The sequence below is a fragment of the Corylus avellana genome, chromosome ca7 (assembly GCF_901000735.1).
Source record: "Corylus avellana chromosome ca7, CavTom2PMs-1.0".
NCBI lineage: Eukaryota > Viridiplantae > Streptophyta > Magnoliopsida > Fagales > Betulaceae > Corylus > Corylus avellana.
The window spans coordinates 4,356,297-4,378,031 of NC_081547.1; the positions used below are offsets into that span (position 1 = coordinate 4,356,297).

General features: G+C 36.2%; 4 protein-coding genes across 18 annotated transcripts in view; 1 reads left to right on the top strand and 3 right to left on the bottom strand.

The window, feature by feature from the left end:
* The window catches only part of LOC132186238 (mediator of RNA polymerase II transcription subunit 12), a 17,083-nt gene extending 13,521 nt beyond the window's left edge, over window positions 1-3,562 (bottom strand). The window contains exons 1-4 of the mRNA XM_059600101.1: window positions 3,247-3,562; window positions 1,937-2,002; window positions 1,518-1,712; window positions 80-139 (exon numbers count right to left, since the gene is read on the bottom strand). Coding sequence (XP_059456084.1) covers window positions 80-139; window positions 1,518-1,645 — 188 coding nt within the window. The 5' untranslated portion in view covers window positions 1,646-1,712; window positions 1,937-2,002; window positions 3,247-3,562. The remainder of the gene's footprint in view (window positions 1-79; window positions 140-1,517; window positions 1,713-1,936; window positions 2,003-3,246) is intronic.
* LOC132186239 (uncharacterized) overlaps window positions 1-15,745 on the bottom strand; it is a 17,435-nt gene extending 1,690 nt beyond the window's left edge. The window contains exons 1-11 of one of the 15 annotated variants that reach the window (XM_059600112.1): window positions 15,613-15,745; window positions 14,820-15,069; window positions 13,084-13,139; window positions 12,826-12,994; window positions 12,591-12,742; window positions 11,701-11,760; window positions 11,328-11,433; window positions 10,305-10,373; window positions 10,129-10,162; window positions 8,206-8,313; window positions 6,785-7,205 (exon numbers count right to left, since the gene is read on the bottom strand). In XM_059600112.1, coding sequence (XP_059456095.1) covers window positions 10,151-10,162; window positions 10,305-10,373; window positions 11,328-11,433; window positions 11,701-11,760; window positions 12,591-12,742; window positions 12,826-12,994; window positions 13,084-13,085 — 570 coding nt within the window. In that variant the 5' untranslated portion in view covers window positions 13,086-13,139; window positions 14,820-15,069; window positions 15,613-15,745 and the 3' untranslated portion in view covers window positions 6,785-7,205; window positions 8,206-8,313; window positions 10,129-10,150. Of the gene's footprint in view, window positions 1-6,784; window positions 7,206-8,205; window positions 8,314-10,128; window positions 10,633-11,327; window positions 11,434-11,700; window positions 11,761-12,590; window positions 12,743-12,825; window positions 12,995-13,083; window positions 13,140-14,819; window positions 15,070-15,612 lie in introns of those variants that run through there. The other 14 variants (XM_059600111.1, XM_059600106.1, XM_059600105.1 and 11 more) reach the window with 14 other exon arrangements.
* A 229-nt stretch (window positions 15,746-15,974) lies between these two features.
* LOC132186241 (uncharacterized) lies at window positions 15,975-18,081 on the top strand. Its single transcript, XM_059600118.1, has 5 exons — window positions 15,975-16,142; window positions 16,243-16,278; window positions 16,993-17,082; window positions 17,515-17,594; window positions 17,688-18,081. Exons 3-5 carry the CDS (start codon window positions 17,011-17,013, stop codon window positions 17,914-17,916), a joined length of 381 nt encoding a protein of 126 aa, XP_059456101.1. The 5' UTR covers window positions 15,975-16,142; window positions 16,243-16,278; window positions 16,993-17,010; the 3' UTR covers window positions 17,917-18,081.
* A 405-nt stretch (window positions 18,082-18,486) lies between these two features.
* Window positions 18,487-21,735, bottom strand: part of LOC132186585 (uncharacterized) — a gene marked incomplete at its 5' end in the record, with an annotated part of 8,002 nt that continues 4,753 nt past the window's right edge. The window contains 3 exon segments of the mRNA XM_059600564.1: window positions 18,487-19,793; window positions 19,886-20,072; window positions 21,371-21,534. Coding sequence (XP_059456547.1) covers window positions 19,159-19,793; window positions 19,886-20,072; window positions 21,371-21,534 — 986 coding nt within the window. The 3' untranslated portion in view covers window positions 18,487-19,158.

Below are 21,735 nucleotides of genomic sequence, written 5' to 3' on the forward strand. Positions count from 1 at the left end.
CTCAATTCAAAACATTCTGTGGAAAAGGAAAAACAACTAATACAGAAAAATATACGTGCTATTTTGTTGCAGAGGTTACCGGGAATTTAAAGGTTCTTTATCACACTTCAACTTGTATGGTGTTAGTTGTGATGGCCGCCTGCACAAAATGCCAATGATAAATTGATAACTCTATTTTTTACTAGTACCATATGAGAAATACATCATAACACTTTACAAACAAACAATTTCTATTAGCTCAATCTTGTCTAAGCAACATCAGGATTTAAAAGGGATCCTAGAAATAGCAAAGAATGAGTAGGACAATAGGAAAAGGTTCTCTTGAAGAGAAAAAAGTAGGACCCTACATTCATTGGATCCTTAAGGAGCTTTAAGAAAACAAAATGCACATGTTTGAGATTTCATTGTTAATGCTCAGAATGATGGTTGGGATATTGGCTAACTAGAAGGGAGATTAGAGAAGCTAAATTTTATTGGATATAATGTGCATACCCATTATTCCTAATGTCGGTGTCCATGGCCAAAGAGAACTCAAACATTTGATGGTGTGAAGCTTCTCTTCATAATCTCAAATTTTATTCATGCACTCGCTAGTCCATTTGATGGCTACATCAAGGCCTCTTGATTCCATTTTATTCCTTTTTTATTTTTATTTTTTATTTATTTATTTATTTATTTTGATGTCGGGGAACCTCTCTAAGGAAAGGCCCTTCGGACCCACCCCTGTAGAGTAAACCCCAGTCCCGTACGCCGCACTCTCGGAAGTTTCTCTACACGGAACTGGTTAAATCGCTGGCTTTTCAACAGAAGGTGTGACCCCAAAGGATTGTTTGCACCCATGAGTTGTTGAACCTTGGACCTTGAAGGGGATGATACCTCAAGACCAAGGTGTTAGCTTGTCTTAGGGTTTCTCTTGTTTACTATCTATGTGCTAGAGTCTTGTGCCATTTCACTTTTTTATTAATTTCGTTACTTATTTAAAGCACAGTAGGAGCACAAGTATCTACATTTGGCGCATGGCTAACGCATCACTACCGATAAATGAAACCACAAAGATAACAGAAATTAGTCTCAGAAAGTTCACTTAGCAAGAAAGTCGACTTTTGATAACAAACAAAGAAAAGAGAACTAGCTCCTGCTTCAAACTATTATTCTAATCTCCATATCTCATTGCTTATTGTATGGTAAGTAACAAATGAGTTATACAAATGCAATTACCACTAGATTCTGATCTTGCGAAAATGGAAATGCTTGATAAATTGTATCACAAGTAAATTAATTGTGATAACAAAGTAAGCAGGCATGATGAGACACTCAATAAACTACTTATTCTTGGAGTATGATAAAAACAACTATTAATTGGAACCTCGTCATATCATAAACTAGGAAGAAAATGGTCATAATATGGCTTTCAAAAGAAAAATAATTATAAATGAACTTGGGATGAGGTAGGCGGTACAGGGGTTCATAATCTGCAGAAAGAGTGTAAGACAACTGATTTTCTGGAACCCATTTACCTAGGATTCAGGGGAAAGTTAGCCGATAATGAAGATGAATCAGCTCGGGCAGTATCCCTAGCTGATGGTCCACCTATTCCACTGTTATTAACTGCACTAGTGCAGCTGGCAGCATGATACCTTTGCATTTCTCCCAACTATCACAGGCATACTGCCCCCAGCATCAAGCTGCTATTCGATGCCGTGAAAGCTAAACTGCATTTGAAAGGCATGCTCACCAAATTATGTCCAACAAAAGTGAGTTACCACCTAATTCATATAGTCAAATAATAGGCCAAAGATTGGCAAATTAGGGAACAAAACTGGATGTGCACAGAGGAATTCTAATGTATGACCTCAAGCATATAGTCAATGAGTTAATGAACTTCTATAAACAGCCACAGAATATAAATTGAATTTTGAAATTCCGTTTATCTTACGTGCCGAATCTTTGTGACTCAGTCCGAGGAACCACAAATGTACTAAATTGAATGTGTACCATCAACCTGTCAGAATTAGAGCTAGAATATGTGAGTAAAACATCATACGACTGGGGAAAAAGGCAAGAATGCAAGGACAAACATAAAGCTAAAAGATGGACAGTCGCATAAACGAGATAACCATAAATGCATGAACTTTCTTGTCTGTTACTTGTTACATCAATTTATACTTAAAGTTGCCTGAATTTGAGAAAGAAAAATGGTCTTTCAGAGGGAAAATTAACAATTTTAAAATCTAAATTGCTGGTGTTTTAAATATCAGGCAAACATAAAAAGTTAACATTGCACCCTCTTACATACACAACCAGGACTTTTACTTTTGGGGCTGCACCATTTCCCAATTTTAAACATAACAACAAAGATAATGAACCCCTCACTTACTTGCTCGAAGTTGCTATTGTCTATAATTTGAAACAGATATATTCAAGGAGTAAATCCATCTGGAAAATATTTAAATAATTAATTAATTAAAGGAACTCATAACCCAATACCCGGAGCAGCCAAAACTTTAAATTTCAAACATTTGCACTAATCAACATTTTTAACCCTATACAACATCATAAAATCTTACATCTTGGAACCGATCACTCATGCCAAATTGTAAAATCCAGAATAACCAACAATTAAGAATTGCTAAAATTTAAAAACTTAAGGAAACTGGTTTTACCAAATTAAAATTCTGGACTTTCAAGATGCTAAACTAATAATTTGGAGCTGCTAATAATAAAATGGTAACCATATACAAACAAATGAAATTTTGGAACCTAGAATAAATTTGATACTAAGTTCTTCAGTTGTGAATGTCAATTTCATAAACAGAATGTTAACCACCCATTTTGAAGTTTACAATTTTTAACTAAAAATTGAGCACAACCCTATAGCTTGGAGCTTCTATTGTTTACAATTTCAAATTCACTACCGACAGAGCCAAAAAGTTGCGTAATGATCAAACCACTCTAATCTTTAAAACCAAAACTAAGAACCCATCAAAAGTTACTTAAAAATTCAAATTTTCCTCCCCAAACCTAACAACCCAAGTAGCTCAAATCAGTTCAAATCCCCCCAAAAACAAAGAAGCAACAGAAAGTTATTAAAAACGAAATAAACGATTCCAATTCACCAATCTACTGAATATCCTAAATTTACAAATTAAGCGGAATTTAAGCTACCGTTTTCATCAGACTAAATAAAATCTCGCACCAAAAATTATCAAATCTAGTACCAAAGGCACAATGATTCAAAGCACAGACCAAAGCTAGGGTTTTGAATGAATCCCGATTCCTCTATTCTGAGACGAAGCGCGAGCTACAGACGCCTCTGATTAGGCTCTACGGAGAAAAGCGGAGCTAGGGTTTTGATGGCAATCTCGTAAAAGAGGGAAGAAATTGGGGGCAGAATGGGAATCACAAAAAAATCGCGATTCCTATAGCCGCACCTTTGATGGATTAGGGATTCGACGAGGGAGCGAGAGAGAGATACGAAGGAGAAGAAGGGTCTCGGGGCTTGAGGGCTTTGACTCTTTAGCTTTTGTTGTTGCTGATGATGACGATGACACCTCTGTTGCTTCCCGACTTCCTGTACTTAGAATAAAGGGGAAGGAGGGTGATCTCGTAAATATCAACATAAATAATATTATTAGTTTATGTGTATCTAGCCTTCGTTCCCTATTTTGCCCTCCCCAATTGTTACTAGCGTTCAATGGGTACTTTGGTATGCATATAATTTTAGGAGGGTTGAATGGTCAAAACGAGTTCGCACCGCAATTAATCTGACTCTTATTATCTTCTAGTGCTGTGTTTTGCGTGCGCTAATTACGAATCTGTTTATTTCGTGTATGCGATTTGTGGTTGTTTGAAATGCATGCAGTCAGTTGTGGTTTGATTGGATGATTTGATTTTCGATTGGGCAAAGATGTATGTGAAACACATCGACTTTAGATAATTGTATAGAGTTTTTATTTAAGAATAATTCAAACTATCATTCAAATCATAAATAACAATTTACTTAGGAAGGGTGTGATAATCTTTCATCTAAATTTGTTCTAAATATTGTTTAATAGCAGCCTTCGTTAGACGATAAGCTGTCATGTTTTCCTCTCTTTTGATATGCCTCACATGGCACGATTACAAGCTTTTAAGCATCATCTTTATATCGTCAATCAACTGTCCATACTGATAATAACAACAGATACTAAGAGGGGTGGGATCCAAAATTTTTGGACTTTTTTTTTTCTAAGGTTATTTTTTTAGTTTTCTTGACCCTAATCCCTACTCTTTCTCCCTCCCCTACTCTTCTTCTTCTGCCCCTCCTAATACTAATTCCTACATCCGCCACTGCATACCAACTCCAGCATCTAGTGCATCTTCCCTCAATTGTGACATTTTGAAGGCAGAGCTTCTTACAAAATTTCACTACCTTCCCTGTTGCTAAAGCTTTAACTACCGTTAGGTCAATTATATATAAATGCCAACATCTTTCTCTTGTGGTCTAACAACTGTGCTCACAGCCTCACACCCATTTTTTTTCTTGTTGTTGATGCATCTATTGTCGCACATCAATTTATATTTATTATCTCTCAGGGGTTAAGCCCATTTTAGGGTCACCATAGCATGTTCTTACTCAATGTTTTCTTCATATTTTGTGCAATTCTTTAAAAGTTCTCCACAGCTGTGGCTCCTTAGCATATCATACTTACTGAACAAGATGAGTGAGATCCCCTGTAAAATACTACTGTACTTATTCGAATTCATATTCTTTTAGCTATTGGTGCCACTAACCAACTTCCTCCCTCACCTTCAAGTTTCTCTAATACCCCATTAAATAAGAGTGGGAAATCATCTTATTCACTCGAGCATTTTTGAATTTTACAGAGAAGTATGCCCATACATCAATGGACGATGAACATCTCCACATAATATAGCTGGGAATCTCCACCTCCAACCCACAAATAGAACAAAGTGGATGTCACTATCTTCCTTCTAAAAATACTTTCATTAGCAGGCAGCATATTATTGCATGCCTTCCATAATTTGTGAAAAAATTATGAAATACAAGAGGTAAAATTATGAAGGCTCATTCGCAACACGACGATATCTTTAAAGATATTTTGTCCATTTTCTATGTGTTTAAAAGATTTGACAAAATGGTTCCTATAATGCAATGAAGCTCATATGTTACTCTTTAATTACACTTTCTATACTAACAAGAAAGCACCCTTTTCTAGAGAGAATAGCACAAAAGAAATATTTAAGATAATAGAAAAAAAAAAAAAACTATGATGATATTATATGTCTTTTGCATGTGACCAAATGGTCACACGTTATAGTACTTTTGGGCATCCAACAAGACACATTTTTCACTTAATAAATTGATAACAGCTTTAATATTTGCAACACATAGAGTCAAGACACATCACTAACTTGAAAGATCCATATCGTCTTAAATTTTTTATTTTTTATTTTTTAGGGTTAATAACTTTTTTGGTACCTGGGTCTTGACCACCCCCATAGAATTTTTCAAACTAGAGGTGGTGATTCAGTCTTTTCCAAAATCTGAGGTACTAGTTTTGTCATGTTTTAAAACTTAGGGGGAAAAATTAAAAAACGTAAAAACTCAGGTACCAAAAAAGTTATTAACCCTATTTTTTATTTTAACTTATGAATATGAATAAACTTGATTTCAATGAGGTTAAAACTAGCTTATATGTGATATGAGAATTAGAGAGACCACTTTTTTATGTCTAACATTGATGAAACTGGCATTGATGGATAAAAAAAGAACTAGTTATAGTTTTATAACACATTTGCACATAAGAGCACGTGTGTGGTAGCTTTTGAACAAAAAAACAAATCTAAGAACCGTTGTGTATACATCCTTAAACAACAAAAAAAATCTTGCATTTTCTCTTTCTTCTGAACAAGCACCTTTCTTTGTAGCAGCTAGGATTGAACTCAAAAGGGTATTTGTACTTGAGATTTTTTGTGTGTTACCTTTTGGGCAAAAGACAAATTCGGGGTTTTTTCTTATACATATAACATATTTAAATAACAAATGTTCCATTTTTTAAATAGGCACGAAAAAGAACAAAACAACATAAATAACTGAAAAGAAAAACCAAATCTAAGAAATAACACAATACCACGTAAAGAGACGAGTCATGGACAGTCATAAATACAAAAACGCCTCAGAGTAACTTGCAAGAAGGGTAGATCCAGCAAAGTGGGTTGAAATTTTAACAGCAAAGGGCAATTTTAAGGCTTCAGCCACCTTCCCCTTCATTTCCCACAAGATCCAGCTCCCAGAGAAAAGAGAAAAGGGAGAGAAAGAGGGGAAAAAGAAGAAACTTGATTATGGAGTATAAAAATGTGTTGGGAAGGTGAAGGAGAGTAGATTTGGTGTCTAGCCATTGGCCATTGGGGAGGTGAAAAGTTGAGGAAAAATCGAAGCATGGTTGAAAGAAAATCAAAGAAGACGATGAATAGTGATCTCGTTCGAACGAGAGTAATTCCCATTCCAACAAGATGCAAGCCAAGAGTCCCATTAGAAGGCACGAACGAGGATATCTAGGGTAACTAAAAAAGAATTGTTTGGGGGTGTTGTTCAAGTAATAAATGGGAATTTTATTGCGAGAATGTTTATAAAGGAAAAAATGTGAACTTTTACTCAAGCATGAAATTATTTCATTTTATATGATATGAGCCCTAGACACTTGAATTTGAAATTATATGTTGTTGGTTCAATATCCACATGTTTTACTTAACAAGATGCTAAAGAAACACAAATGAATCCTTAACAAGAAAATAAAAATGTTTGAAAACAAGAAATGACAGAATCCTAGCACAATACAAAAATGGCATGATTAGGTCACTTAAAGAAATACATTCCAATGGTGATGACTATTTAGACAATTCTCAAGAATTTCCATTTGGCGTAAATGAAAATATTCTTGTTGTATCGGAGTCAAGCCGCTTGTATCCATTATCATAATTTCCATATCAAGCTTGATTTGTCTTATCTCAAGCTTCTCTTGCCAATCTTCCCTTCCTGAATTAAGATCAGGTCTCTGAACTTTGACCAATACTTTCTCTCCATTATGCTTCATTCTTTCCATCTCAAGCTTCTCTTGCCAATCTTCATTTGCAGAATTAAGTCCAGGTCTCAAAACTTTGACCAATACTTTCTCTCCATTAAACAGGATAGCCCAATGGACCTAAATACATGACTCAACTTTTAAATAAGCAAAAATGAAAACTCTCAAGAAATAAGTAATATTTGGAGAACCAATCTAAAGAAAGTGTGAGTGGTCATATCATGAGACATGAGTTACATACCCATTCACAACCGGGCATCACAGCAATGATAGGTTTTTTAATATTCAACCAGTCTCACGCACATCACAACCATTGACATGAAATTAATCAAGATCACAAAAGAAAACACCACAAAATAGATGGGGGGAAAACGAAAATGAAAAGGAAAGAAAAATATTAAAGTGAAACATAGGTTTGTCGAGCACAGGAAAGCCAAACATTAAGCTTACCTTTAGGTCTTGCAAAAAGGGAAGATGAAGAGAAGGTCAGAGGCAGAGAGGTGCTCCGATGAAAAAATTCCACCGATTGATTGAGTGTGGTGGTCGAAGATTTGATGAGGAAGAGAGGAGTTTGGGAGAGGAGAGGAGAAATCATGAGAGAGAGAGAGAGCAGAAAACAAGAAGTTCCATTACAAGGTTTTCTTCTTCAAAACTTTTTTCCTCTGGACAATTGCCTATGATAGTCTTTATATTTTTAGTCTTCACAATTTTTTTTCGATCTTTTTTCTTTTTCTAGTTAGGTGTTTCTCTTATATACTTTATGTGTATTTGGGTTGTATACTTTGGTTTTTAATGAATTTCGATTACTTATAAAAAAAATGTAACATGACAAAAGAAGTCAATAATATTAAAACACATTGTTACACAAGTTCTAACACCTGACAAATCAGCAGGGAAACCAACGTGGCTTCTAGGCTAGTAATACGACAACAAAGTGGTATTAGCTATATATGCATATTGACGCTTTAGCTCTCACCCAGTTGTTGAAATAAAAATCTAGCATACATTTTCCAACTGATGGGAACAATATACTTGATCATGAAAAGGGGAAAAAGGACTTAAATGTTATCAATTATAATAGCACAGGCACAATGGAATTGAGGTATAATAGAAGACATACCTCAATCCATTTCTTCCGGAAGTCTCCAACACATGGTCTTTGTACAGGAAAGACATCGGGTTTAGCTAATTGTGAATCAGAAAGAGGCACACCATAAACCTGATCAGCCTGTCATTGTAAGAATATCATTTACCGTCAAGTTTGATAGCAAGATTTCAAAGCCTGAGAAACCTCAATAGGCAAGATAGAAGGGAAACATCATTTTCAGCCCTTAAGTTATGTTCTAATTTCAATTTAAACTCTAACTTCTCAATTTCGATAATTAGGTCTTTAGGTTTTGTCTAAGTTTCAAATAGGTCTCTATGACATTTTACTCGTCAAAGATAACGTTTTCCGTATGTCACGTGTCAAATTTGACATGTAACGTGCTCAGTGTCAAATCGCATCAACATATTTGCCATGTCAGTCAAGTTTGCCACATCATCCACAGGTTTTTTTTAAAAAAAAACGGCCTAAAAGACTTTCAGATGACATTGAGGAATGAGTTTGGACCTATGCAATGTGCGAAATCTAAAGCCGTCTTTGGCAAGGACATTGAAGTTGCTTTGGACTTGGTTCCATGCATTGACACCATTGGTTTTGGTGCTGATGAATTAAGTCCATGGAGAGCTTAGCCGAACTGAGCCCGGTCGAAGTAAGCCTGTTGCCGCAACCAAACACTTGCCTCTAGCGCCGAGGCAAAGCTGTTTTCGGCTACTTGATTCATGGGAGGCCAAAAGCAAAACTGGAAGTTTTGGGGATTAATGCTTACTTTTACCACTTTGAGGCATTTCCTTAGTGACTTTGCCATACATGCATTTTTCATTTTACTTCTTTTTTGGGTTTTGCCCTTTTTTTTTTTCTTTTTTTTTTTCCCCTTTTGATAGGATGATTAAACTTCGAGTTTGGAAATGGATTTTTTGAAATCTACAAGGTTTTTTTGTTTTGGTGAATATGATCTGGCACAAAAGTTATTGATTGGACAGAAAACCAGAAGTTGATACCAATAAAACCCAAAAATATCAAAGTTGAATGGTTGCCACTAAACGCAAGTTAGACTATTCATGTGGTGTAGCAAACATTGGTCTTCCTAATTGATGATCGCAGGCTACTATTCTGGACTTTCCCTAAAAGAATTTTATGCAGCTATCCTAAAGGCAATCAGGTGGCTGATGAGCTCACTTGAGAATTTTCTGCGACTACCCCTCAAGAACAGCTTCGCCTTCGAGGTTGGCATCAGCGTTGATCAGGCGAAGCTTGTCAAGCAAGCTCCAGCAATTCTAGCAGGAGCTGAAAGCGGAGGGAGTGGTGAAGGCAAGGTAGTTCTCGCAGGAGCTCTGGGCCAAGCTGGTGTGGCGGTTCTCATGGAGCCATGGCTGCGCCTCAATGCTGGATACTTGTGCTCGGCAGCAACATTATCCTCAGCTCAATGGGACTCTGTCCATCTCTTAGAAACTGCTATGTGGACAGCACCAAAACCAATGGCATCAACACAAAGACAAAGCAACTTCAATGTCCTCCCCAAAGACGAGTTTCTCTACCGTACTGATTTTGCGCAATGCATAGGTCCAAACTCATTCCTTATCGTCATCCGAAAGTCTTTTCACACGGGGTGTTTTTCTTACTGTGTGGGTGGCATGTCAAACTTGACTGACAGGGCAAATATGTTGACGTTGCGTTGACATTGATTGTTGAAACGTTAACTTTAACAGTAAAGTTACAGAAGTACTTATTTGAAACCTAGGCAAAACCTAAGGACCTGATTATTGAAATTGAACAACTAGGGACTAAAATGAAATCAGACAAATACCTAGGGGCTAAATATGATTTTTCCCAAGATAGACCATTACAAAATGAACATGGATTTTAAAGCACACAAGTAGGAAATGACTTAAATCTGCTGTTTCTAGACGCCGATAATAATTGAGAAAGTAAACTCATCACCTTCCGTTTTTGAGGACGAGATTCATTGATGGCCCTAAGACGTTTTCTGATCGCCAGCAAAGAAGAGCAAACAGTCACAAATCATGAGCCTACAGATTCTGGTGGAAAAGAATAGTAGCAATAATTTGTTGCTCAGTAAGAGAAAATAGACTTCTATAGTAGCCTAAGTGATTCACCTCTTTGCACTTGATGATAAAAGGCTTAGTAGAAGCTTGAACCTGAGTTAATGAGATCTCGCTAGTTTCCTAGCACACCCAGCAAGTAAAACCAAGCAAGAGAATAACCACCGAAGGAGAATACAGAAGAATTGAGATTGTTGTCAACAGTATGTTAGAAGGCAAACATGCATGGCCAACACCACAATTCCATGGCTTTGAATCTTATGGTATTCACCCTTAAAATCAAGAATTCTTAAACCACCCACGACTTTGTTAGTCATCCATTGGAAAACAAGCCATTTACCTTCCTACAAACCAGGACATAGTAATAACTCTGTATGACCTACTGACAAAAAAAAAAATCTAAAATATGAACAGTTTGAAAGACCTCTACGAAGCACAGTTTGCAAGACTAGATTCTCCATAGCAATTTTTTTTTCTTTGATAAGTAATGTATATTCAATCATAGTGCAAAAGGGAGCAACCCTAGTACACAAGAAGTATAAAAGAGAACTCCTATATCATAGAGAAAGAACATAATTCAAAAAACTCAGAAAAATTTGAAACATGCAAACTATTCCATGCTACTCTCCATATATACAAGGTTCGTAGCATCATCTTCTTCATTTCTAACAATCCATTGCAATAAACTTAAATACAGAAACACATGCTTCAAACTTACAAGGGAATTTCATTTTTATTGGAACAGCTATAGTGATGGTGCCACTCCCCTCAAAACGGGAAGAGGACAATATATTTATCACACTTTCTTCAAGGACTTCTCATAAAATAGTAGAGAACAGGAACACTAGCCCAAAAATATCATCTATTGCATGTCTTAGACTGAAAAAAGAAAGCCCTACCAGGAAAAGATTTTACTTGTATACAACAGAAAAACAGTTTCTTTTCTTAAGTAATGTTTGAAAGCAACAAATTCAAGCAAAAAATGCATTTACAATTCAATATGGTGATAACATCCAAATTATACATACTCCCTCTTAGAAAACTAATTAATTTATCTAGTAGATAGTAAAAGTATACCTCAATTCCTTTGATGGTCTCCCTGTAACCAGATTGCACATAGTCTCGGGTGAGAGTCTCCTCATGGCAATTTGGAGTTTGGGGGTGAAAGTCAGGTGGCCCAAGTCTGAGATTAAATTAGTGACAAAAATATAGCATGAGATCAGAACTATAGCACCATAAATGATAGATGCAGACGCAAAATATCACAACAACCAACAATTTTTACAAAAAGCTAGTTCAAAATCTAATGAATTCAAAACAAAGGAAAACGAAAATGCATAAGAAATTGAAATATAACTACTCTGTGAACTTCTCAATTCAAAAAATTATGTGGAAAAGGAAAAACAACTAATACACCAAAACACAGGTGCTATTTTGTTGCAGAGTTTACCGGGAATTTAAAGGTTCTTTATCACACTTCAACTTGTATAGAGTTAGTTGTGATGGCCACCTGCACAAAATGTCAATGATAAATTGATAACTCTATTTTTCACAAGTAAAATTTGACAAATCAATTGCAAACCATTACAAACAAACAACTTCTATTTGACCAATCTTGTCTAAGCAACATCAAGATTTAAAAGGGATCCTAGAAATTGCAAGGAATAACTAAGACAATAGGAATAAGTTTTCTTGAAGAGAAAAAAGCAGGAGCATGCTTTCATTGGATCGTTAGGGAGCTTTAAAAAGTTTTCACATGTCTAAGATTTCAACCATGTTTGTTTCGGCATAAAATGTTTTATGTTAGAAAATATTTTTAGCCAAAAACATTGTCCAGGAAAATTGACTATTTCTTTGTTTGCAATCCTGAAAATAGTTTAGAAAACAATTATCGGTGCTTGCCTCGTATGGAAAATCACCAAACATTTCTTATATTTCCATAAAATCATATTAACCTATAAATAACACCTTTCACTCACAACAAAAAATATTAATATAAATAAATAAATAAATTATTTTAATTAAAAAATACATATATTAACTTAAAAAAAAAAAAAATCATAAATGTATAAACCTATAAACCATATACTATCAAGTTGGGAGAGCCATAAATAACATCCAACAACACATTCAAAGTACTATCAAAAGTTCAACCATAAATATTGTCATTCAAGTTCAACCATAAATATTGTCATTCAAGTTCAACCATAATATAACAATCAAGTTTTGCCAAAATAACCATCTGTTTCTACCATACATGTTACAATCTACATTCCACCAAAATACAACCATCCAAGTTCAACCATAAATATTACATTACAAGTTCAACCAAAATACTACCATAAATGAGAGCAATCTCCTTCCTGCTTTGTTTTCTTTGACTTCTTCTCACTACAGTTTGTTTCCAATTTTTGAGAATTCAAGTCAGCATCAGTCTTTCCACCAAAAAAATTTTCCTTCCCCGTTTTTCTCGGTGAAGCCACTTCAGGTCCCTGTTAAGGAACATAAGCCCCATCAGTCAAACACACCAAAAACTAAAGTGTTGCTGCATTGTACTAAGAAAACACTATCAAACCTTGTTTGAAGCAACCGCCTTTTTTGGTGTTTCACCCATGATTTCAACAACCTCTTCTTGACACAAATTATCAGGACCTTTGACATTCAGCATTTCCAAAACAGATGAATACCCAGCATTCCTGGCTGTTTGCACTAGTTGACCAGTGGGTTTGTGACCTTTGTTCTTCCTAGAAAAAAAAGATTTATCTTGCAGAATCACAAAAATACTAACAATAACAAATAAAATAAAAGATAGCTCACATCATTGAACACTTACATGCAGAAACTGCAATCGCAAATGCCTCTGCTTTCTCTCCATTTCTAAACTATTCCCTGTATACCTCGAAAACAATCAGTCAAAAATTCCAAAGTACTTCTACTCTAAAGCTTGATCATTTGTACAGTACTTTAAAATACACAATCCAAAATCATCTACCTACATATTCACTTAAAAGAAAATAAAAGTAAAAATTCACATCCAATTTCATGTCAACCTCTAAGATTCATAGTTCAGTAGTTCTTTCAAACTTCATATTCAAGACCTGCACAATATTGAACATCTATATCCCATTCATGTATGGATGCTTCAATCTCTAAACAACTATATATATATATATATATATATATATATATATATATTTTGATGAGTAATCTCTAAACAACTATAACAATATATGAAATGTAAGGAAAGAATTAAATGACCCACAGGTGCTAATTGATGCTGGTGATGTCCCTGTTCAAGAAATTCAAGATTTGTGGTGTGGATGATGACAAATTGATGAAAGTCGTAAGTGAATCTAAGCGCCTTTATAACCCACCCACTCCATGTGGACAATTCATCTTCTTAATGTGAACTAACTTTCTGAGGGTGTCATAGAGAGAATGTTCTCAAAGGAAGTGCAGTGAGCGAGAGGGAGCGGAAAATGATTTATAAAATGAAAATCATAAAGCAATTTATGCCCCATTTAGCTTAATTTTCTTGGTCAACTGAAGATGCTTTTAGTTTGACCAAAATTTTCAGTAGCCCAAACACCCCCGAAGTAGGGCATTTTCTGAAAACGATTTTACGCCGAAACAAACGGGGCTTTCTTGGTTAGTGCTCAAAATGGTGGTTGGGGGATATTAGCTAGATGGAAGGGAGGTAGAAAAGCTAAAAGTTTATAGGATATAATGTCCATGTCCATTATTCCTAATGTGGTGTCCATGGCAAAAGAGAAGAAGTCAAACATTTGATGGTGTCAAGCTTCTCTTCATAATCTCAAACTTTTATTCCTGCACTTGCTAGTCTATTTGATGGCTATATCTAGGGCTCTTGATTCTTTTTCTTCTTCTTCTTCTTCTTTTAAAGGTTTTATCTTAGGTTTCTCTTGTTTACTATCTGTGTGCTAGAGTCTTGGCCCTTTTCACTTTTTTAATAATTTTGTTACTTATTTAATGCAGAGTAGGAGCCCAAGTGTCTACATTTCGCGCACATCTAATGCACCACTACCAATAAATGAAACCCCAAGATCACAAAAATAGTTTCAGAAAGTTCTCTTAGTAAGAGAAAAAAGTTGCTGAAAGTCAACTTTTGATAACAAACAAAGACTAGAGAACAAGCTCCTCTTTCTCCATATATCATCGTTTATTATATGGTAAATAAAAAAGGAGCTGTATAAAGAAAATTACCACTAGCATGTGATCCTGCGAAAATGGAAATGTATGTAGTAAAGAACCCATCATTTCCTGACAAACCCATTGATAAATTGTATAACAAGTAAATTAATTATGATAACAAAGCAAGCAGGCATGAGACACTCAATAACCTACTCTCTGCATATGATCAACCAACTATTAATTGGAACTTCATCATATCATAAACTAGCAAGGACATGGTCATAATTTGGCTTTCAAAGGAAAAAATAATTATAAAAGAACTTGGGGTGAGGTAGGTGGTACAGGGGTTCATTATCTGCAGAAAGAGTGTAAGACAGCTAAGAGTGTAAGACAGCTAATTTTCTGGAACCCATTTACCTACGATTCAAGGCAAAGTTAGCTGACAATGAAGATGAATCAGCTCGGGCAGTATCCCGAGCTGATGGCCCACCTATTGCACTGTTATTAACTGCACTAGTACAGCTGGCAGCATGATACCTTTGCATTTCTCCCAACTATCACCAGCATACTGCTCCCAGCATCAAGCTGCTATTCGAAGCTGTGAAAGCTAAACATCATTTGAAAGGCATGCTCACCATATTATGTTCAACAAAAGCGAGTTTACCACCTAATTCACACAGTCAAATAATATACCAAAGAAATAACAAATTAGGGGACAAAATTGGATGCCACACAAAGGGATTCTAATATATGACCTCAAGCATAATAGTCAATGAGTTAATGAACTTCTAAAACAGCTACAGAATATAAGTTGAATCTTGAAATTTCCATTTATCACCTAATTCACACAAGAATGCCAGGAAAAAATATAAAGCTTAAAGGATGGACAGTCGCATAAACAAGATAACCATAAATGCAGGAACTTTCTGTATGCCACTGGTTACATCAATTTATACTTAAAGTTGCCTGCATTTGAGATAAGACAAAATGGTGTTTCGGAGGGAAACTTAACAATTTTGAACTCTATATATATTGAGTACTATCATCTTTTAGAAAGAAGAATTTTTTTTTTCATAACCCAATACCTGGAATAGTCAAAACTTGAAATTTCAAACATTTAAAGTAATGAACATTCTTTTTTTTGATAAGTACAAATGAACAATTTTAACCTTAAACACATCATCAAAAAGCGCGATTCCGAGAGCCGCACCTTAGAGAGACATGTGAAGGAGAAGAAGGGTCTCGGGGCTTGAGGGCTTTGACTCTTTAGCTTTTGTTGTTGCTGATGATGACGATGATACCTCTGTTCTGTAGTCTGTACTTGGAGGTTGGAACCAAGGGGAAGGAGGGCGATCTCGTTAATATCAACAAAATAATAATATTAATTTAATTTGTTTCTAATTTTGCTCCCTATTTTGCCCTCCCCATTCGTTTCGCGTGTTGATAATTTTAGGAGGGTTGAATGGTGAAAGGCAAAAAGCCCGTCGCATATACCCATCGATTATACTAAACTGTGTCGTTTCTTTTCTTACCTAACAGATGTTTCTTAGTTTTCTTTTTAACGCCGTCTAACGAAAAAGCCAGGAGTCTCTTTTCTTTCTGAAGCAGACGTCTCTTTCCCGGCTACGGGCTACCCAGCGGAAACAGCAGGTCGACGAGCGCGCCTCCGTCGCCACGCCGTCACGCGAGCATCTCCCCCTCAATACCAACGGCCGAGAAACTCACGTCTCGTCAACCCAGGTATCACTCCGCTCTTCTATAGTCTTTTTCTATGAAAAATCCACGATTGATCTCTCTCTCTCTCTCTCTCTCTCTTTGTGACAATATCCTTCATGGGCAGGGAATCGAGCTCCACCCACTTCACAAAAGCCAAAAGGTAAATGAATTGAAGCTTTTGTTTGTGGGTATTTTTGAAGCTTATGTGAATGAATTGATTTATTACCGATAGGTTTACGGCTCAAGAGTGGAAGATGTTTTTCATGTTATTGACGGAGAACCCAAACATCCAAGCTGGAAGTTTAGGATACAGTTACTGAACAATCAATGATAAGCTCATAACTATTTTTTACTTCTAGTTGGAGGGAATATAGTCTATATCGACAAAATATATATGTGATGAGTATGAACTTCGTATTCTAAGAATCGAGTGCGGCGGCTCCGTTAAACAAATTGGTATTATGGATTTACATTGTTTAGTGCTTTGTAGAAAAAGGAAATTCTATGGTAGAAAGATGTCACGTGTATGTGTATTTTTCTTTTTCGAACCCCATTTTTTGTGGCAAAACAAAGATAATAAGATTCAAACTCAAAGAAAAAACAAGGCATTGGTTTAATTTTGTCTGGCCAATGTCACTAGGGACAGTAAATTTATGAAAAAGCCCGTTTTAGAGCATCTCGTATCCTAAAGGGAGATTAGCAAATCATTATAATAGACAGCTTTTGAATGTTGCTGCTATTGTAGTTGTCTTATTATTTTTCACTTATTCTTTTGTTCTTTTCTTCCATACCATGACACACACACAAACACAGAGACATGTATATCTCATATTTTGACTCTATAGGTTGTGATTGTGAACATTAATTTGTTTAGGCTGGCAAAGAAGTTGTAATGGGCACTACAGAGACACCGCAGAAAAATGGTCGTCCTCCAATTGTTAAACTGGATATGGGGTTGAAACTGGTAATTGTTCCTTACTTTTGAAATGTGAACAATGAGCAAGTGATGTTCTTAATTGCATTTGTGTTTTTGCTTCTTTGAATTGCATTGAAGTGAATATTCTAATGTGAGACTGATACATATTTCAAGTGACTGCTGGAGGGGACACCGGCCATTTCACTTATTTCATCTGTTTGATGGAAACCTGTATGTTAGAGAATTCTAGGAATATGTTTTCATTAACTCATGCCTAGTATCTTGGGAAAAAAATATCCGAAGAGCTTATGTTAAACACTGAAAAATACTAAGTTTTCATATTCCTAAAATGTCTGGCAAGTGGTAATTTCTTGTCAGGTCTCCATATTTTTTTTAACCGGTGTTTTCTCCTGTTTTTTGAACGAACTTATAAAAAAAAAATGTAACCCTCTTTGTGCTTGGCAATCTACTGATATGCAGGCTGAACAATGGGTTAATAATATGACCAAAGCTGCAGAGGATGAACCAACAGAAGTAGAATCAGAGGCTCGACCTAAGAGGTCAGTCCAACCATCTTTACTGTCTGTTACAGCTATTATTATGACATTGTAACTTGTAAGCCAGTTATCACAACTCTTCACATTTTCCTGTAGGCTTGGACTGGGTGCAAAGGTTTCACGTCGAGCCAAAGTTGGACCTTCAAACAACCCACTTGAAAGGAAACTCCTTGCCAAATTAAACGTTGGAAAAAGAAAAGCTACCAAAAGTGCCGAAGTATCCATTCCATTTGGTAGAGATGGAAGTGATAATGAAGATGAAGATGAAGATGATTTAGAAAGCAGAACTAGAGCGTTTGACAAGAAAAAGATCAGCAGATTCTAAGACTGCATTTTTACGGGCAACTGAAAAAAAGAACTAATTCCCGTTGTGTATCTGGAGTTGTTGAGGTTGCTGTCTGTTTTGTTCTGTGTCATATACTTCTTCTATGGACCTATTGACTCTACAAATTAATTTTATGTAAAATAGCCATGAGGAATGTTTTTGCTTTGTGCATATTTATTAATATATTTATGCAAGCTAATGAACTGTAGTTGCATTTCTTCTTAACCTTACCAGCTATTTACAAAAATCTGAAAGTTTCTTATCGGATCATACCAAATGGAAAGTCCCAACTGGCTCTGTAGATGAAGTAAAATCTCTCTGCGTCTGAGAAAGGGTCCGATAAGTTTGGAAGGTTCCAAAGAATTGTGGGATCCTCAGTATTCAGAGAAATTTAGGGCAGTGCTTGAGAATATAGCAAATTAAATGTTATGGGCTTCCTCAATATTTTATGATCAGACAGACCAAGTTTCGAATCTGTTAATTGGCATAATTTCTGAGTAAATTGGTGACACTAGTGTATAACAATCTCCAATATGGATGAGCAACTGGAAATATTCCGGATCTTTAGAATTAACCAAAACCAGCTGGAACAATTTTTTCATATTTTTCATGTATTAATTTCTACAATCCATCACATGGCACTCTGTTTGTATGGTGAATACAACACTCCTAATGTGAAGTCACTCATATCTCCTCTTAGGCTATAGTAATTAGTTACAATCACAACACTTTGGTAAATACAGCACCAAAACAGGTAAAATAAAGAAACACCCCTCAAAATAAAGATAAGTGAAACAAAAGGAAGAATGATTGGAATCAAACAAACAAAAGAACACACCCTCGACTACATCAACCCACAAAATTCAACAAGCTCTAAAACGGGAAAACCTCTATTTACTGGGTGAAATGCACACTGACCCAGATTTCACACTTGAAAAATTGCCACAGAAAACAGGCGTTATTTTTATTCTTGCAGGCAGTGCTTGCACTAATGAGGGATCCTCCTTTTGATCATTTTCGCCTAGGAGGAGGGCTCACATGCAGAAGATTGTAAGATATCTACAAGATTTCAGATTTCAGTAGACATGTTAGAAGAAGCCAAGTCAAATCATATGATCAAAGGTCCCTCTCAAATTAGTGAATGTCATCCCTTTCCCTGATAGACAAGAAGCGACTCCTCCCTACCACCTCTACACAAGCTGGGTCAATGTGTGGCATGGACGTAAAGAAGTTGATTGTCTTTTACATGTTGATGCTGCTGCTGTTTTCCAACGGATCAGCCGTATACTCACTTTCTGCACTTCTATGTACACAGCTCAATACTATGTCTTCCATTAAGTCTTCAAGAATGGCTTCACCCATCTCAACGCCAATAGTGTCCGCATCGAAACAAAGATCCATCCATGCTCCCACTCTTGCCAAGTCTTTTCTGACAATTTGGTCTAAAGTGCGAGGCAGAGGAAGAGGAACAAGATGCCAATTCACTCCTCCCCAAACCTCTTGAGTAGCATTTTTCATGTTTGGAACTGGCCTTAGGCTAGGTTTTACGAATGATACCCAAGGGCAGCAACCAAAATGGTGCCGACAAACCTCCACGAGAACCTCGTTAACACAGTCAAAAAGGAGCTTCCGGTCATAGCAGAGCTGGTTGGAGAAGAAGTCTACCTCATCACACAATGATGCATCAAGAAGCTGGTCTGAAGTAAGGCACTTCACACAAAATTCATCCCAGTTCAATCCAGAGGCTTGTAGCACTGCTTTTATATATTCGAATATAAGTTCCTTGTCTTCCGTACAAGTTTTAGCACAGTGAACTTGATTAGCAGCTGAGTCAGGTTCTTCAAATTGAAGCTGCAGTGGTTGCACTGCTAGCTCGACTGAAGAATTGTGAATTAATGGACATTAGCCTATTATCCAGTATGAATTGTGAATAATTTCAAGTCAATAAACTCTCAAAATGAATGCATACCAGATCGGGATATGGACTTTGTAGGGCTGATGTCATCTTCTGTGAATAGTGGCTCAAGAACAGATACAGGACTTGGTCGCTCTGGTATATCAATAGCACTTTCTAGATTTTCAACTTTCTTGTTGAATAAGGAGATGGAGGGGGATGCTGATGGAGAAGATGGCACTTGCTTCTCTTCATGTGATTCCTGTGAAAAGACCAATAATTGTTCGGATAAATGTGATAGACATGGAGGACCAATCCACCAAAAAGAAAACACATGGAGATGACACAGAAGAACTTTCTGTTATAAGGTGTCTTTTGGCTCAGCTTCTAATAGATTAGTAAAATTAATTTTGTTATTGTCAAATGCATCATAATGTTCCTCTACAAGCTCTTTGGTAAATAACCAAACATTGGTGATAAGCAAACCAGCAGCATGTAAATCATCACCCCTGGCCTTAGCTCCAAACAGAATTCATCATCTCTGAACATATATGTCATTCATATTAAAACAAGTTTCAATCTATTTAACAGAAAACAGAACACCACAAAAGTTACACCACACAAAAACCAGAGAGGTCATCCTCTTGTGTTTGGAATTCAAGATGTCAAGAGTTATCAAGGTTCAGGACTTAAAATCTAAGAGAAAATCTCTGTTGGGAGCATCGGTATGTGAGAGCTGAACAATAACATCTTGACGAGTCTCTACATGAGGTTTAATACAACATGTTGGGATATCACCTTATTAGTACTACATCATGTAGGATTCAACTACCAAACCAACCCTACCACTAACACGTGGATATTCTAACAATCTCAATTGCCAGAGTTTTCTCATTTTCTTCCTTTTCAGAAATTCTACGCATCTTTTAATTTAATAGAACTAATGCTTTGTTAAGAGATAGAAACAAAGCTGGTATAGGATGACAGTGGCTGTAAGGTTATTGAAAGAGGTAGGTGTACGATGACAATGGATAATTTTAAATGGAAGAGGGGCAACTGATGGTAGCTACTGTGGTATTGGCTGCAATGACAATGAAGGCAGTGATGGTGGCAACTATTGCAGTGTTATGGTGGCAAAAATGGTTGCAGGTGGCTACTGCGTTCTTGTTTAGGACCGTATCAATGACTACGGAAGTTATAGTGCTGGTGGTAAAGATAGTTGTGTTGTTGGAAGCAATGTTGGACATGGCTATAATGGTGGTGTGAGCAGCAGCATGTTAGCAGATAGTGGCTGTGGCAGTGTGTGTGGTGATAGTGGTTGTGGCAGTGTCGGTGGTGATAATTGTCAAATGTAGTGGTCGTGCCACCGGTAGCAGTGTTGAGTTATAGAGCTTGGATTTACAAGTCTGAACTTTTAGTTGGGAACGGTAATCCCCTTGTTTATAAGTATTTTGAGATATTTAGGAATTAGAGTTTACTAACTTTAGACAAAAGAACATTGGATTTAAAAATTCATGCCTACAATTCCCAGGAAAACTATAGGCTTCTATGATATATAACCTGTTTCAAGCTTTCACAATATTCTTTATCATCACAAATTTCGGATGTATCAGCATTTTGATCATCTCTGATAATTGAAGAGCTACTTGGATCAGGAGGAGCATTCAAGACACTAATCTCTTCATGGACTACAATTTCAGTCGCTTTTACAATCTCTACAACACCTGCAGAAATTAATGAAAGACTAATCATCAAAGAATCCAAAAACAAGCTTAAGAAAATATATCAATGCTTTTTTTTTGATAAGTAATGTAGTATATATCAAAAAAAGCGCAAAGCGCCTCTAAGTACACAATAAAGTATACAAAGGAACCCAAACAAAACACCCAGAAAAACCCAGAAAAAACCCAAACAAACCAATCAAA

What these genes read in the sequence shown, in the direction of transcription:
- LOC132186241 (XM_059600118.1), top strand. Translation starts at nt 17,011, where the DNA reads ATGGGCACTACAGAGACACCGCAGAAAAATGGTCGTCCTCCAATTGTT. An exon ending in TGGATATGGGGTTGAAACTG is followed by an intron (nt 17,083 to 17,514) that starts GTAATTGTTCCT and finishes ACTGATATGCAG; the next exon opens with GCTGAACAATGGGTTAATAA. An exon ending in TCAGAGGCTCGACCTAAGAG is followed by an intron (nt 17,595 to 17,687) that starts GTCAGTCCAACC and finishes ATTTTCCTGTAG; the next exon opens with GCTTGGACTGGGTGCAAAGG.